Source organism: Taudactylus pleione, unplaced genomic scaffold (assembly GCF_031769625.1).
Source record: "Taudactylus pleione unplaced genomic scaffold, aTauple2 ptg000136l, whole genome shotgun sequence".
Classification (NCBI taxonomy): domain Eukaryota; kingdom Metazoa; phylum Chordata; class Amphibia; order Anura; family Myobatrachidae; genus Taudactylus; species Taudactylus pleione.
Window position 1 is genome coordinate 170,535 of NW_028284538.1, and position 18,625 is coordinate 189,159.

At 41.8% G+C, this 18,625-nt stretch overlaps 1 protein-coding gene across 1 annotated transcript in view; it reads left to right on the forward strand.

The window, feature by feature from the left end:
• The first annotated feature begins 716 nt into the window (after window positions 1–716).
• The window catches only part of P2RX3 (purinergic receptor P2X 3), a 68,823-nt gene continuing 50,914 nt past the window's right edge, over window positions 717–18,625 (forward strand). The window contains exons 1-4 of the mRNA XM_088473545.1: window positions 717–1,309; window positions 8,862–8,997; window positions 18,229–18,300; window positions 18,391–18,454. Of these exons, the coding sequence (XP_088329671.1) occupies window positions 1,191–1,309; window positions 8,862–8,997; window positions 18,229–18,300; window positions 18,391–18,454 (391 nt within the window). The 5' untranslated portion in view covers window positions 717–1,190. The remainder of the gene's footprint in view (window positions 1,310–8,861; window positions 8,998–18,228; window positions 18,301–18,390; window positions 18,455–18,625) is intronic.

The following is an 18,625-nucleotide window of genomic DNA, read 5'->3' on the forward strand; positions in this document are numbered from 1 at the left end:
TAGCTGGGTCCCCAGTGGCTGCACCCTTTAGCCATTTTCCTCCTCTGGGCTCCTGTGGTTGTTCAAGCTTCGGCCAAAATCAAGGGGGCCAGGAAGAACAATCTCACATTGAAGTCCCCCCCCCCCCACACCTTAAGTAGGGTTTTAGGTGTTTATTATATGGTACACTCTATTCATTGTGGGTAATTGAACCTTTTGCACTTGATTCATATTTCCTCAAGAAATATAATGAAATATTCTGACCATTCTTGGAAGCAGCTCTGGTTTTCTATGCAAAATATGAATAGGGTGTAAAACTACATTAGACCAGTAAAGCATCAGTGAGTGAAGGGTTATTCTCACCCTAATCCTGTGAACTGATGGTGCTGCTGTAAATACCACATTCCTTAAAATACACTCTGATTCCATTAAGGAATAATCACTTTACCACCGCTCTCCACCGATCATTGTAATTAATGTATTACAAAGTTATCTTCCTTTGTGTTACTGATTCTTTTTTCTTATTGTTTAGTGTGTAATATCCTCCCAGCAGTCTCACTAGCAGGGAGAGGTCTTTTTCTTGATGTTATTATCTTCATTCTGGCTTCGTCTGCAGTAATTGAGTTTTGCAAATTGAAACATTTTAAAGGTCCATAGAGGATTTCAGCCCAAACCTTGACTGCATCAGCTTGAGCAGTGAGGAAACATCACTTAAAGATCAGATAGTAGACATGCGGAGAGGACCATAAAGGACGAGAGGACCACTTGTTACAAGCTTGCCAGGAGGACTGACATTGATGTACCTGACCACAAGGATACTATAGTGATAGAAAGAGATGCCAAGGAACCTTGACAAAGCGTAGCACTCTTGTAAATATAACAAACTACAACTATACAAAATCACAAAGGAAGAGATATTTTATTTGTGTGACGTCTGCCAGACTGGATACATCCATTACAGCATTTTAACTAAATTGGACTTGCGAGTTAAAGCTTTAATAATGTATGACTGACTACTTGGAGAGTTCTCTTATGCATTTAAAGCACCAAACCATTTTAAGACGCTTTCAAGAATAAGACACCTACAGAGGCGCTATAATAATAATTGATCTTGGCATAAAAAAAAAAAAAAAAGCTAGCTGCAGATAACCGACCTGTCTGAAACCATCTGATCTCCATAAGACGTTCGCTTGTAAGGCTATTCCAAAGTCATGGGTTGTGTCACCGACTTCTTTACCTATGAAACAACCAAGTCCGTGGTGGTTAAAAGCTGGACGATTGGAGTTATCAACAGAGCCGTGCAGCTCCTGATTATTACCTATTTTGTATGGTGAGTGCAACTTGGACTATTTTATTATTTTGACTAAGATCCTCATTGTTTTGTTAATGTGTAATTGTTGTTACTTTAGTGCATATGTTGGGATAATATATAGACTTTGGTTTTAATGTGATTGTATTTACAGTAACACATGAGGTCTGCAAGGTGCCAGGCGCATAGTCATGCATGTGCGACTTTCAAGCATAGTCTAGCTCATGACAAACTTTTTGGATTGCATTGTAATTATTTAAAATTTTCCCCATTGGCACCTGTGCAAAGAAAGCACACCCACGTTATGTTGTCCATTTTACCATAGTACATTATTTATTGATCAGGTCCAGCGTGTATTTAAACCACAGCATCATAATATAAGATCACAAGTAAAATGTACCAAACAATATATTATCATATATAAAATGTGTTTAGAAAAGGGTGTTATTCATATGCGTTGGTTTTAATTATTAAGTACAAGCAGGAAAGCTCTGGCTGTGCAGGGAATCGTGTCTGGAGGGGATTGATGTGTGCGGTGAGTGTGTATGAGTGTGAGCTGAGAAAACATAGAAGACCGGAGTACATGTTGATGGGAATTCAGATAGGGTGCAGTGTACATGATTACATTTAGGGCAGGCTTACATTCGGTATGGATAATTGTGGGACTTGCGTAATATAAGGCCAGTAAGCTGGTGGTTGCAATGTTAGTATAAACTATTAACTAGTGTACAAAATGTGACTTACAAAGCATGGATCATCATAATGTGAAAAACCTGGCCGTACGGTAAAAAAATAAAAAGATATGCTTATTACTTCTTGAGGAGTTCATAGTGTGAGGAAATACAACATGCGTTTCTTACGAGGTAGTGGAGGGGAAAATGTTCCTATTGTTATTGGAAGGCTCATGTCTCGCAGCCTTTTACCAGCATCGCAGCTTAATGCCCACCATTAATTGTCCAACGCCCCTTACATACAGGCAGGCATAACTCTAATTCATGTCACAGTCTTATGCCCACAATTATATCCCTATAAACAGCTTGAAAGTTTCAAGCCTACCATAATCTATTGGTTTTAAATACAGTTCTGTTCCCTGCATAATAACTTAATGCCCACCATTTATAGACTCATGCCCCTTTTATACAGACATATGTAATTCAGATTTTAATAATCCCTTAATGCAGAGGACCGAAAAGAAAAACCTATAGGGGTTGATGCTGGGTCGGATGTTCGTCAAACACTCATATCAATAATATATTTACGCCCATATGCTGAGTTGGATGCTGAGTTTTAAGATGCATCCAGTCCTGCACCAGTAGTCTATGCATCAGGTGTATGTCAGGCATACATCAAATAAACTTACTACCAACAATGCTATAAGCGCAAGAAAGATCTAAGGGATGCCGAACGGGGATAGCCGTGGGGGGGGGAGGGTTAGGTTAGGCACCCCCGGGGGGGACTTAGGGTTAGGCACCCCCCCGGGGCGGGTAAGGGGGGGTTAGGTTTAGGCACTTAGAGGGGGGATTAGGGTTAGGCACTGGGGGAGAAGGTTAGGGTTAGGCACCCCTAAGGGAGGGTTAGGGGGTAGAAATAGGTTAGTCAATACTTACCTTAGGTCGCTCGGGATTTCCTCCTCTGCCGGGATGCCGCTGTCGGGATTCCAACTGCTGGGCATGGGTCCGGCGGTAAATCATACCGATTCAACCCTATCAATGGTTTTCCCCATTGAATGGTATCCTTACTGTGGTTTACCAGTGAAAGAAGGAGGCGGGGGCACCAGGAGTGGATCAAAGCTCCGTTTCCCTGCGACGACAAGAAAAAAACTTTGCCTCCTTCTATGCCATCAATGCCAGAGAACCATCAGGTCCCCGCCATCAATGGCAAAATCATTGATCATTGGTTGGCAAACCATCAGTGGTCGATGGCAATCCCTACAATCTGTATTATGCAGCACTCTATTATAGCACCAGAACCCTTTTCTCATGAGTCTCTCAGAGGTCAGGAAGGAACTTGGGGATCTCCCAGGGCCATTAGGAATGGCACATCAATGTCGCTATTCATGAGAATGTTTATATTCAAGATGGTACAAGGTTGCAACTAAAGTCTATTTTATTTATATGCACACAAAAACAATGTTGCAGAATTTATGCAGTAGTAGTCACAACATCCCTCCATATTTATTGAAGCTGTCCTAATATTCCTTAAATTGGGATTAATGCCATAGATCTGATTGAACAAGTCACTGGCATTCATATTCCTTTAGACCAGTGGTTGGGGAACAGGGGTAAATTACCCCACATGGGGTAAAAATGAAATTCCTGGGGCTAATGGACGGACAGCCGGGCATGCATATGAATCATTCTATAATATAGAATGATTCATATGCATGCCCGGCTGTGCCGCAGGGAGCCTCGAAGCCGGACACCCGCTGAGATGTTATTACGAGCGGGCGCCCGACTCCTTCCCTGCAGTGCCGCGTTAGCCAGAGGCTGGTGTTCTCTTCTGAACTCCAGCTTCCGGCTCTCTCCATGCGTACTATGGGAGAGACATCATGACGTCTCTCCCATAGTTCCGAGGAGCAGCCGGGCGGACAGGACGGTGGTGGATGCAGGAGTGGGGATTAAGGTAAGTGTTTTTTTTTTGTACAAGCGGCACTACAGAGGCATTATATGGGGGCACTACTACAGCGGCATCATATGGGGGCACTACAACAGGGGCATTATATGGGGCACTACTACAGGGGCATAACTATGGGGGCATTACTACAGGGGCATTACTACAGGGGCACTACTATATGATTTCCTTCCTTTCAAATCAAGGGGGTAACGTCAGCTTATCTAAATATATTTTGGGGTGAAAGGTACAAAAGTTCCCTGACCCCTGCTTTAGACCCATTAGTAATCCTCCTAAACAGATTTATGAAATCTCTAAAGGCCCCTACACACTAGACGATATCTTGAGCGATTTGGCCGATTCCGACACATCTCGGAAGGACAAATCATTCATATGTGCGCTACTGTGGGTCGTCCATCGCAATCTCAGATCTTTTGTACATGCAGAAAGATCTGAGGATGCAGCTAGCGATGCCATGCTGCCGAATGCAGCATGGCCTCTGCTGTCACTCCATCGCTGCCCACATTGGCACGTGTCTATGCACTTGCTGATGCCAGCACCCCCACCAGGTCCGCCGTGCACGATAGATCAGCTGGGTAGACATCATCTAATGTGTACCCAGCTTAAGCAAATCAAAGCATTGGGTCATTATTCATATATGTAGGGCACCAAAATACCTAATACAGAGGTTTCCAAACGCGGTCCTCAAGGCTCCACAACAGTTCAGGTTTTAGAGATATCCATGGTTGAGCACAGGAGTTAAATTAAATTGACCGAGGTACTAATTAAGTCACCTGTGCTCAACCATGGATAGCTCTAAAACCTGAACTGATGGGAAGCCTTGAGGACCGCATTTGGGAACCTCTGACCTAATATGATGAGATGAAATTCATTGGTCATTGCATAAGAAAAAAAAATAAAACAAGTTATAGCCTAGCAATGTCTGTTATAAGACAAATGTTCCCAAACTTGGTCCTCAAGGCACCCTGTCACAGTTTTAAGGACATCCATGGTTAAGCACAGTTGGTTAAATCTAATTGACTATGGTACTAAATAAGTAAACCGTACCCAGCATAACAGCCTCATGGCTACCATTTCTTCCACGAGCCTAGATGTATACACACCAGTCCTTTGCTTATAATATGCCCAAAATTTCAGAATAATGTCCACCACATACAGCCCCCCTTGTCCCAAGAAGAACAGCCATCATCCTATACTCACAGAACACTAATCCATCTCTTTCCATACTCCATGGTTGAAAATGCTCCACTTATATAGAGAGCAGTTTCCCAAACTCCACCATTACAGTCCAGGTTTTAAGAATATCCATGCTTGAGTCCAGATGGTGAAATCAAATTGTATTAATTAAGTCACCTGTGCTCAAGCATGGAAATCCTTAAAATCTGGACTGTAATGGCAGAGTTCGGGAAACTGGAATAGGGAGAGGGATAATTCAGGCGCCCTGCACCTGTCACAACCTGTGTAGTTCCTCTTTCCTATCTGGGGTGTCACTCTCTGGTGCTTCTAGCACACTCTGGTCTGTATCTCAACAGTTTGTTGCATCAGCTACGTGTGCTAGAAGCACCAGAGCCAAGAGCGACTCCCCAGGCAGAAAAGAGGAACTGCACTAGTTGTGACAGGTGCAGGGTGCTAGAATGAACACTAGACAAACCATCAGACTTTCATTCTGTATAATCTCTGTGAATTCATATAGTGACACCACTAATGTGACAACAATAATGCTTACAACTAATGAAATGGGTTTATTGCTGTGAAAGAAGAATACAAGCTTAAAGTGGTCAGTATGCCTCTTAGTGGGCTGCAAGTTGGCAGTGCTAGTGTAAGAAAGGTAGCGCAGTGTGTAGTGATAGCACCTTGTCACTTGGGTTTAAATTGGACAGTATTTATATATGTCTCCCACTGGCTTCTGCCTGCTCATCATGGAGAGGAATCTTTGTTCTACCATAAACAGATCTCTAAAAGTCACATTCCCACATAGGTTTTATATTTTGTAATCACTTAATTTATAAAAGCAATGTGCACAATTGGACAAACAACAAATATGATGTGCATCCTATTGCTGGTAAACAGGCAACAGAAATATAAACTACACATAACAAAGAGGCATCTGGTTCCAACAAATGTAGTACATACAAAACTCCATAACAATGTCAAACAAAATGTGAGGCCGACATCATATGTACAAACTCCTGTGGAATGGGTTTTTTTTGAGTTTATATGGGCGAGTTGTTGCCGGCTCCATCGTGCGCATGCGCGAGACCCGGATAGCGACGGGCACTCCTTCGCTCCGGGTCTCGTACCAAAGGGGGCGTGCTGTCGATGTTGAGTGACAGCACACCCCCTTTGGTGGGTGGGCCGGGGGAGTGGCTGCCCAAACGGAGGCGTTCCCATGTGAACGCCTCCGTTTGGGGCCGGCCCCACTGACATCACGAGTGATGCCAGTGGGAGAGATTTCGGCTCTGTTAGAGCCGAAATCTCTCTGGGGCTTGCGGCAACGAGACCCTACCACAAGGGTCTCGTCGCAAGCCCGATGGTCGCGATGGTCTTGACCATCTCGACCATCTCCCTGGCCGCTCGCTACAGCTGTGCGTGGTCACCCACAGCTATGCGAGCGGCCAGGAGGCCGTTCTAAAAAGTAAATAGCCCGGCCCAGACCCAGAGCTCAAAGGGGCATTCCAAAACCTCTCTGCCATATGACTGCGGTTGCCATGGTAGTCAGCTGACACTGTAGAGTTAGAAATCATTAATAGCCATGGCTGTGGAATCTGTAAGCAAAAGCTTTGACTACAACTACTTTATTTTACTAATAGAGGTTTGCTTTACTGACTCCACAGCCCTGCCTATAGCAGTCAGAGGAAACAGAACAAAGAAATGATCCAGACCAGAGGTAGGCAACATGTGGCACTCCAGCTGCTGTGGAGCTACACATCCCAACATGCCCTGCAACAGTTTTGCTGATAGATCCTTCTAAAATTGTAGCAGGGCATGCTGGGATGTGTAGTTTTATAGCAGTTGGAGTGCCACAAGTTTCCTACTCCTGACCAAGATTCTACTTATAGCCTGCTACAATGATTTCTAATAATTGAAATTAAATTGTAGGCTCTTCTTGCCACACTTCCAGCATTACAGGGAGGAAAACTCCTGACTGTCAGTGAAAGTTCTTCCCATTGACATTGCTAAACTACACTTAAAGGGGTCTATTTACTAAGCAGTGTTAGGAGACAGAGTGAAAAGTGTTAAGGTACCAGCCAATCAGCTCCCACTACAAATGTGTCCTCATACCACTACAAATGTGTCCTTGCGCAGTAACCTGCCCTTCTAGTCACGCCATGCTGTGGCGTGACTCGGTAGCGCCAAGCGTCTTTTCGTTCAACTTTTTACCTTCAAATGTGTCTTATTTTCACAATGATGTGAATAGTTAGCACAAGCAGCTTCTGCTGATTAAAATTATATGTCTATATTCTGTGTGCGACTGCGGGTGTATCTGCATGAGAAATGCTATGTTACAGTGTCAGCGACTGTAACACTGTAATGTAGCGATTCGCATGCAGATACACCCACAGTCACACACAGAATATAGGCATGCTGCATAGAATTTTAATCAGCAGAAGCTGCTTGTGCTAACTATTCACATGTGTGAATAAAACACATTTGAAGCTAAAAAGTTGCATGAAAAGACGCTCAGCACTACCAAGTCATACGGAGCTCCCGCGTTATGTGTAGCGCACGGAGGATAGATGTATTTGGACACATCTGTATATGATGTGTGACCCAGCTACGGTGCAATATGATGTAACAATACATCGCGCACGCCGTACACACTGCACAATCCCGTTGTATGATGGCATGATTCATTACATTGTCCCATCTGCTGTGCAGAAGAGCAAATGGGACGATGCGATGAATGACCCTTGTGTTTGTCGGATCAGGTGTACACAGTATACAATGTGTACGATATACTGTATCGTTCCAATCCGCGCTGGAACAATCTATCGTATAGTGTGTACCCAGCTTAAGGCCTGTCTGTGTACATATTGTTTGAGAATGTTATGCCTTAACGCTGTGTCCAATCTATACTCCCTGTCTACAACCCTAAACACTGCTCATAACTAATACCAGTCCTAATCTCTAACATACAGTAATCCCCATCGCTTACACAACCTTACTCCAGTTCCTAACACTACTAAGGCCTACTCAAAAATTATTGCATCCTATATGTCAATGCCTAAATGATAGGGTAGTCAGTATGGCTACTCAATAGCTAGGATAATTAGGGGGAGATTCAATTCAGTGCAATGTTGAATAACACCGGGAAGGAGTTCATGGAGCTATTCAATTGACCGTACTGAAGACTCTCAACTAGAAGATTTCTGCTTGCACCCTCCTGAGGTGCGAGCAGAAATCCGGCTAAACTAGGACCACAATGCTGTTTTCCAGCTTAGCTCGTGCGCTAACAGCATCACGACCGGCACGTAAGTTGAAGAATGCTACTAAATAACCGACTTAAGGAGCGGTAGCCGGCATCTGCTAAGTGGAGGGTGCGATGGGGACAACTGAATAGCCCCGGGAAATCCTTCCCGGCACTATTTCGCCCCCATAGTGACCAAGCAGGCAGCAGCTGCTATGACACTGTTCAATAACACCTACCAGTGGTACCAAGTGACTTTAAACGTTACTCCTAAGCTTTATTATTGGCTGCAAAGTATAACACACATGCATTGCCCCCTTTATAAATTAGTATTACGTATCTCTAAACTGTAGGTGCCCTTTTTTTTACTCTGTCAATTAATAATTTTTTATAACCTACCACATGTACTGTAGTTTTCAGCAGCCAATGAAATGTGTTTTCAATAGTCTGTATTGCTAATCAAACCTGCTTAGTTTATGTTCCAGGTATTGTCCTTCACAGTGTTCACTAGCAATGTCCATATCTTTCCCTCAGCTGGGTTTTCCTTCATGAGAAAGCTTACCAGATTCGGGACTCTTCCATTGAATCTTCCGTTATGACAAAGGTGAAGGGTGTTGGACATTACAGCAAAAGAGTAATGGATGTTGCAGACTATGTTACCCCGCCACAGGTAACTACACTCACTATTTCTGTAAGAGAGTTTGAAACCTATTTCCATGACAAAATACAATCTGAAAAGAGGATAAATAATCTTGTTGGTTCTTTAGAGTTAAAGATTCAAATACTGGCATTAGCGTACTCACTTTGTTCCTGAGAAACCTTTATGTGACATGTTCAAACTGTAGAAAGTACCATAGGCTCGGATTATATAAAAAATTTGCCTAGGGATCGTTGGCCCACAGGACAGCCCTCTTAGACAGCTGTATTTATAGTAAGTTTAGCTGGCACACAGACTTCTACTGGGGGCAGTAATATTAATGTCCTTAAGACTTTTCAAAACTACATTAAAAATACACTTTAACATATCCTTAGTTTTCAACCAACAGGCAGAAGATAAGTTAGTAAGTAATATAAGTAAATTATTAAACTATAAAGGTAATTTTATAAGTATGCCTTTAACCTTGAGGGGGTATTTAATTAGTCAAGAGGTTTGCCCCTCGTTTAATTTCAGCGCCAATGCTATTCAATTAGCGAAGATTTCCCCGTGTCTAATTGCCACGCCGGAGCTATTCAATTAGCTAATTGAATACCCCCCCTAATTGTTTATTTAACTGAAATGTTTTTAGGTTTTTTTTCATGAAAAATGCTTGTGTTTAAATTAAATACCACATTGTTAAAATAATGGAAAGCATTTTTTTATTATGTTAATATAATGAATCCATTGCTTTGTAAAAGCAAGCTATAATATTCCCCCACTACCAAGAATAACTGGCTAAAGCTTTCTTTTTCTTGAAGCAGATCCAAGTCTATGGTGCTTATGTAATAGCCTGTGAGCAGCAGGCTCTGAAACGATAGCGGTGGGTCTGCCCAAATTTTTAAAGCTGCAATCATTTAAAAAGCAACATTAATTAACCTGGTGTTGTCTTTTGCGTTTAAATGATTACAGCTTTAAAAATTTGGGCAGACCCGCCAGAATCTTGCCAGAACTCTCAGGCTATTACATAAGTCCTCATATCTTAATTTATGTATTGACAGTAATTGAAAAGTGTCAACTAAAGTACATGTTCTTGGTCAAGATCTTAAGTTGCATTTTGTTTTTCTTTTGAAGTGGAAGTAAGCTGTATGTCAGAACAGTCCGGTTAAAATCTTTAAGAAAACCATTCAGAAGTGCTCACTGATGCTGCCATATTTCTCTGACAGTCCATCCTACATCCACAGCACAATAATGCCCCTTTTCCACAAAATTTTTAACCTGGGTCGAAGTTTGGTGTGAAAGGGCTTAGAAAAATTATCCGGGTCGAGTTACCCAACACGGACCTGGTGTTAATGGTGCGGTTTGAAAAATGCGACCTGGGTAATTTTACCCGAGTCAAGTCTAAAATTAGATGATTGGTGGCTGTGGAGTAGTCACCACCCACTTTTTATGATGTCATCTTTGTGAGCCTGAAAAACTTTAATTTTTAATGACACACACAAGTTTTGCAGGGCAGCACAGGTTCAGTGTGAAGGGCCAACCCAGGAATAACCCGGGTCCAGTGTGCAGTGTGATAGGGGTGTGACCTGGCATTTTGGTGGAAAAGGGGTATAAATCAACTGCCATATAATGGGCAGCAAATGGCTCTTTATGTTACTTTGAACGGAGAAATGCAAATTTAAAAGCGAACACTTGGAAATATACAGGGAAACTGAAAAAAGAAAAATAATATATGTAAATTTTCTTATGGTAACAAAACAATCTGAATGTTCATATATTTCTTTATTTGAAGTTGGCCTGCAGATACAGTTCTTTATAGTAAATGTCCCTGTAAACACACTGATGTTCACTGCTGTCACCCATTGTTAATGTACTTACAGGAAAGCTGATATATTTCTTATTATATGTAAATTCTGGTGCTCAATGCTGTAAGGATTCCTCCTAATCCAGAAGATTCTAGTACCATCAAGGTCAGCGCAGTAACTCCATGATGTGTGGGTTACATAATGATGGAAGGACGTCAATCTTACATAACATATCTGAAAAGCGAGCTGGCACAGTGTGTGGAATATATATACATATGCCCTTAGATTTAAAAGAATGATTGATTTTTAACATGTTACTGAGGGTTTTCAAATATATGGCGAAGTGCACTGCTCCAAATGTAAATGGTGGTGCAAGTGGGGATTTAGAAGTGGCATCATGGTAAATACTACTGATTGGCTGAGGGTTGCCTATCCCTCTCAGCTGCGAGGTATTTGATTGGTTTACATTTATTTTAGTCCAATTTTAGAAGCTTTTTAGCACTATTTAATAAAATACAAATACAAGATGATGGCACTTAATGAGGCATATTCAATTCAGTGTAAGATTTATTTATTTTTTTCCGCGGTGTGAGAAATTTCTGACAGGCGCAAGGTTTTTTTGTATTCAATTAGGCAAAATAATTTTTAGCTATGGTAATTTCCATAGGAATGAATGCAGCTTTTTTCTCACAGCTTCAGAGCAGGTGCAAACTTGGGGAAAATCATTTAGGGAAAAAATGTCAGAACTCCTGGGACATAATGATCAATTAGTCAATTAGATGTTTTCAATAAGATTAATTGGGCCAAAAATTACATGTCATTATTGGGGTGAAATTCTACAAAGTGCAGAATAGTTAGTTAAAAGCTGTGAGACAGATATATTGGGGTGTTGTATTTATGGGACAGGGGTTTTTTTACCGTATAGGTGGGAGTTACAGGTGTTTTTTTAATTATTATTTTAAAGTGGTTCAGATTACTCAAATATCATCATACTGGCATTTTTATGCACCCCAGATTTAACTACAGCATTTATATTAATGAATAAAAAATAACTTTCTGTAATTTTAAAAATGCTCAAATCAGCCATTTGAAACATTTTAAAAGCTCAAATTATTTTTCTTTGGGACAGTACTAGACATCTATACTGTTTTGCAATATTTATTTAATATTTTTTTAGGGTAAAACTTATTTCTCAATTTATTTATTTTTTTAAATATGTGAGGGAAAAAAATTATCATGGCCAGTTTCAGTTTGATAACCCGAAAATCGTGAACATGCATTACATAGCCACATCAATAAAACATTGGTTGCAGTAGCCAAGTTCGGCTGCAAAAATCTCGTGCCCTATTGAATACGCTTCAAAGAATTTTTGTATTTATTTAAATAGTTTTAAAAAGCATCTATAGTGATGTCTCTGTGTTCTCAACCTCTTCCAATTCAATAACACAAAGGAGATACACACACACACACACATAATTCCAACCAGTATGCAGAAAGCTGTCTCAATGTAAAGAAACTGCCAGTGGCATATTAATAGAACGCAAGCTTTGTTCATTCTGCTAAGGGGTGGTTGCTAAATAATATTTTGACACAACATTTATTTAGTTTCCACCTTAAAGTGGTAAGTTAGGGCTCTATTCAGCAATTCATTTTTTACTTAATTTTTTTTTTAAAGTATTTTCACTATTCAGCAATGGGTTAATGAGGCAATTATCTTCTCTGTTAATTCCCATCTTGCAGAGTGTCGCACTGTAGGGAGCAAACCATTGCACTCTATGGTGCTGTAATATTTTTTTGCTATTCAGCAAGCAATAAAATGTTAAAATACTCGATAAATCTTCACTTTGTGTAACGCCATCTCATAATAGCATTATATGAAGCAAATCCTTAAATATCCCGAAAACTGCAGGGAGAGAAGGAAATTTGCTAAAGATATGTTAAAGCGAAGAACACCATTGTTTTTCTCATGAAATTCTGCATCTGTTTGATATGTCACATGACTACCTTCCCATTTAAAAATTATAGTTGCATCCTAGATGGCCAACTTAAAAGGGCAGACTGGAGGACCAAGTGGTTATTATCTGTTGTCAAATTCTATGTTTTCTGGATTAATATTTCCTTATGGAGCACCCTGTACATGTATGTATATATAGGTGTGTGTGTGTGTGTGTATATATATATTATATATATATATATATATATATATATATATACAGTCAGGTGCATAAATATTGGGACATTGACAGAATTTTCATATTTTGGCCTCTATTCACCACCACAATGGCTTTGAAATGAAACAAACAAGATGTGCTTTAACTCAGGGCCGTAGCTAGGGTAGTGTGGATGGTGCCATCACACAGGGCACCAGAGGTCAGGGGGCACTGTTTGGGCCTGTCAAATTTCTATTTATTATCATTCTCACTTGCAGTTTCCTCTAATTTCATCCCCAGCATCTCCTGGCCTCCCCTTTCTCTTCACTGGCCCTTCCCTATGAGTCCATTTCCCTTTTTTGGGTGCATTATGTCCCTTTGAAAAATAAGGGGGCGCCAATGCTTTTTCTGGCACAGGGCACCAAAAAGTCTAGTTACGGCTCAGCTTTAACTGCAGACTTTCAGATTTAATTTGAGGGTAATTACATCCAAATCAGGTGAACGGTGTAGGAATTACAACGGTTTCTATATGCTGCTTACATATACACAGCGCAGCATACTATTATCTACCTCAGAACTATTATAAGCTTAATATTAAACACGGGGAACAGCAGTGAATATTGATTGGCACTCACACATCGTCATTATGGCAGCTCCCTACAAAGACTATTACCAAACTGATATGACTGGCACCAATTTATCACTTGTTAATATAGAAAAATAAACTGTGTACGGCAGGGCCGAAACTAGGATTTTTGTCACCAGGGGCAAGACAGTAATTTGGCGCCCCCCATGTAATTCCCCCTGCAGTAGTGCCCATATTGTAATGCCCCCATAGTAATGCCCATATGTTAATACCCCCATAGTAATGCCCCTGTAGTGCCCACCATACAGTAATGCCCCTGTAGTGCCCATGCTCCCATATTAATGCCCCTGTAGTGCCCATGCTTTCATAGTAATGCCCCTGTAGTGCCCATGCTCTCATAGTAATGCCCCTGTATTACCCATGCCCCCATAGTAATATCCCTGTAGTGCCCTTACAGTAATGCCCCTGTAGTGCTCATGCCCCCACAGTGATGCCCCTGTGGTAATGCCCCTGTAGTGCCCATGCCCCAATAGTAATGCCCCTGTAGTGCTCATGCCCCATTAGTAATGCCCCTTATTGCCTATGCCCCCATAGTAATGCCCCTGTGGTAATGCCCCTGCCCCCATAATAATGCCCCTGTAGTGCAGCTTATTAAAAAAAAAATACTTACCTTGAACCCCGCTCCTGCATCCAGCGTCGCGGCTGCTCCTTGGAACTATGGGGGAGATGTCATGACGTCTCCCCCATAGTGCCCGTGGGGAGAGCCGGAAGCTGGAGTTCGGGAGAGAACTCCAGCCTCCGGCTCCGGCTACACCGCGTCGCTGCAGAGAAGGAGCCGGGCGCCCGCTGGTAATAAATATTACCAGCGGACGTCCGGCTTGGAGCCTCTCTGCAGCGCCGGGCTGGAGGTCACTGGCACCAGGTACAGCGGCTCACCCGGTGCACGTGCACCTCCAGCCCCCCCCTAGTTGCGGCCCTGGTGTATGGTGAGCTTTATATTTATCTCTTTATTGGCAGTAACAAGGAGCAATAATAGTGCATGATAAAGTAATAAGAGGTACAACAGCAATCACTGTAAAACAAATATTGTACTTACATTTAATGTTTCAGCAATGTTCAATCTATTTTTAATCGATTTGTTTTCTATATCTCTTTGTGCCTTAGTATTGTTATTTCCAATTGTCCACTTGCAGTGGGTCAGTAATTGCAGTGGGTCATTTACTAGTCATACCATTTACACAGTGCAAGTCTCTGTGAATTGTGCCTAGAATAAGCCAGCACGTATAGGTATTCAACATGTGCCCCCCCAGCTGCTGTGGAACTATACATCCTTGCATGTCCTGCCACAGTTTTGCAATTAGGGCATGCTGGGATATGTAGTTCACCAGCAGCTGCATAGCTGCGTGTTCAGTACACCTGCTTGACATTTGCTGTGTTTTTCTACCAAAATAGAAAGGAGGATACAATATATTCTAATCTGTATTAGACCAAAAAGATAAATAATCAGATTCCCAACCACTCACCTTAATTAGTTTATTTTCAAGCCTTTCAAACATCTATTTGTTATTTACTTCAACTACCTCACAGATCCACCAAAGCACTCAAATCAGCTGGTAGCTTGGTACAGCGATTTAAAATCCCTTTAGAGTCTTCATTTAGTTTAATTGCCTTTAGTTGATCTAAACAGAAGTACTTAAAATAGTTTGACATTGCAACAGTTAAAATACAATTATAAAAAGCCAAAGGGTGCACTCACAAGATAGAATGGAATATCAAGCTTTTCATGTTAAAGTCTTTATCTGATCTGCAGTATCAGAGGTAGCAGGAAGACAGTACTGCCATTAAATCCTGAGGTCTTCTCTTACAAGTAAAGCCACTTGTAACGCGTTTCGCAAAAGATGTTCACTTTGTCAGACAAGTGGCAAACTCAGTCTCAACAGGGGATTTTATAAGGGCTGTTGTTGTTTGATTAATTCTACTTTCAGGGTCAAATGTATCTGTTAAATGTAGACAAAAAGATACATATATACAGTATAGTCTCATCAGGGCAACATTTGGAATACGGGGTTGTATCATTTTCTGTAAATCTGAAAAAGACATGGGAGTCAATATATCATAGCCACCATGACTGCTGTTGTACCCCTGCAATTTATTAAAATAGATACCCCCCCCCCCCACACATTGTGTTGCGAAATTGGAGGCTATATGCAAAGCCATTTATTTATCTCCGCTGGTAGCATAATGCTGCTTTGTATACATACGTTGAGTACAGTAGTACACATGCAGGGATCAGAGAGCCTCCATATGCCCATTAACATTCACCCTTATCTCCATGCTGGTCCAATAAAGTGCAGTACTTCTTCCAAGGCTCGCACACACCGACAGGTACATAAGGAAGGGTAATGCCATTCTGTGATGCCATTATCTTTTTATCTCAAGCTGCAAAAAGATTCACTTTTACTCAGTTTGATAAATTACAGTGCTGGTGGAAATTGACAAATTTAGAGGCACTGCTGAAAAAATTGGTATTGCCATGATATGGCTCTTAAACCAGGAGAAACAGTGATATCCCCTTTTTCCGCTGAAAAATACAAAAAAAGTAGTTATCACTGCTTGATAACATGGTCTGTTATGGTCATGCAGTGCTTTTTATGTAACATATGTCATGAAGACAAACTTATCGTACGCATCCCCGCTATTCGCCGTACAAACCACGTGAAAAGGGCAAGCGGCAAATTCAGAACTGGGGGAAAGTGCTGTCAGAATGGAGGAAATCAGCCTGAATCCCCCAAAAAGATGCACTAACATTGGGGATCAATGTAGATGTGTCCACATAGCCCTAATAAAACTCTTTGGGGTACTTAAGTTGTTTCAGTACCTTTTTATTAGCGTCTTTGCGCAAGTGGTGAAGAATGGCATTAAGCAGTATTTTTTGTGTGAAAATAAGTAGTCCTGGCAAATTTGGGGTACTTGAAAATGGGTGCTAGTATATTTTTATGTCTCAAAAGTGCACTTTTAAAATTTTTTAAAAACCACTCTCATACATTCACCTACAATCCCGAAAACACCTGGCCCCTCCTTACAGCACCTCAAGAACCCTATTTCTCTAGTTTTTCTTCTTGTCCCCCCACTTTGTACTTTTTCGCCCCCAGAGTGATAGTATTTCTTGGGGTGTTGTTATGTATTTTTCCCCAGGGATTTTTTGACACAGTTGTACTTTGGGGGCTGTCCCAAGGGTTCTGAGTGGTTTCCCCACATTTGCACCCTAAATGAAAAATGTTGCACTTCTTTTCTCCTGCTATCCTTAGGTGAATCTTTTTCACCTATTACATTGCATTGACTTTCCGCGTAGGCGAAAATCAGCTTTAATTGAATTTGGAGATAAGTTTCGACCACGAGAAAAACCCCGATCCGTGATATTTTTCTGCGGAAAACAGCTTTTCGCTTCTAACTGAATACGGCCCTTAATATCTAACTCCATAAAATAAAATCGGTACTTCTGTATCTTTGCGGCCCCTGGTTACGCTACTTGCATATCTTCGCTATTCAGTGAAGAAACGTAAGTAGCGTAAACTTCAGGAAATACTATTCTGACCCTTGCGGGCTCGCTGCGCTCGCCACGCTGCAGGCACGGTGGCTCGCTTTGCTCGCCACATGGATTTATTCCCCCTCCATGCCCACTTGGATGGTAGGGAATGACGTTGGATGGTAGGGAATGACGTTGGACACTGGCTTATAAGCTTGTATCAAACGTCATTCCCTACCATCCAACATCATTCCCTACCATCCGAGCGAAGCGAGCCACCGTGCCCGCAGCGTGGCGAGCGCAGCGAGCACGCAAGGGTCTAAATAGTATTTCCTGAAGTTCACGCTACTTTCGTATCTTCAACACACATCCAGCAGGGGGCCGCAAAGATACGGAAGTACCATAAAATCATATTCTTACAGATATATCTTAAGGAATGTCTGTTGCTGATCCTGCAAATTTCTGCCCATCAACTAGTGCTAGATCGGGATGCAGTCAGGAAGCTGACGGTCGAAATGCCGACCGCCGGCTTCCCGACTGTCTAATCCCAGCAAGGTACTAATGACAGGCTTTGGAATCCTGATGCCTGTCATTAGACCTACACTGGGAGCCTGACGCCCGGCATACCGAACGAAGGTAAGCCGGGCACCGGGCGCGGACAGCCGTGGGGGCGGAGGTTTAGGTTTTAGGGCTCCTGGGGGGACTTTGGGTTACGCACCCCCCAGGAGACTTAGGTTTAGGCTGCGGAAAAGGGGGGGTTAGGTTTAGGCACTTAAAGGGGGGGTTAGATTTAGGCACTTGGGAGGAAAGTTACAGTTAGGCACCCCTAAAGGAGGGTTAGGGTAGGGAGTAGGGTTAGCGATACTACAAATTAACGATCAGGATCTTCACCCCTGCTGGGCTTCTACTGTTGGGATTAGAACTGCGGTATTACATACTGATTCCGCTAGATCTGCCAGTTCCGTAACATCAGCCATATTAAAGTGCAAAAACCTGCAGGGCTCCTTTACATATATGTACTGTATGTGTGTGTAAATATGTATAGAGATGCCAGGTTGTCATATTACTTTGCCATTTGCCACTTGGATGTCCATCATGTCTGCTGCATTAATTACCTTCTCGGTTTCTGTTTTAGCAATAATTATTCAAATGCATAGTTCTTACCTCTAATCACTTGTATTTATGTTTTTAACCTCTCAGGGGTCCTCTGTGTTTGTGATCCTCACAAAACTTATAACAACTCCAAATCAAGTGCAGGACCATTGCCCAGAGGTGAGCTGCACCCCAGTATTGTGTGGAAGTGCTATGCAAATTTTTGCTTTTATTTGACAATGTTTCTTATCTATCGGTTTCCATTTTCAGAGCGATGAGAAGCATAAATGCATCGCTGACAGCAATTGTACAAGAAACAAGCCCACGGCAAATGGTAAGAATATATTCATCTAATATTTGTCTATTAAATATAATCCATAAATTATTAAACAAGAAAAGTATATATTAAGTTATTGTTTTGCAATAATCAGATTTCGGTTACTAGTGTGCTCAGGGCTGGCAGAAGTAGTATGGGTGTCCACTTTCCACCAGATGTGCCGCCTTC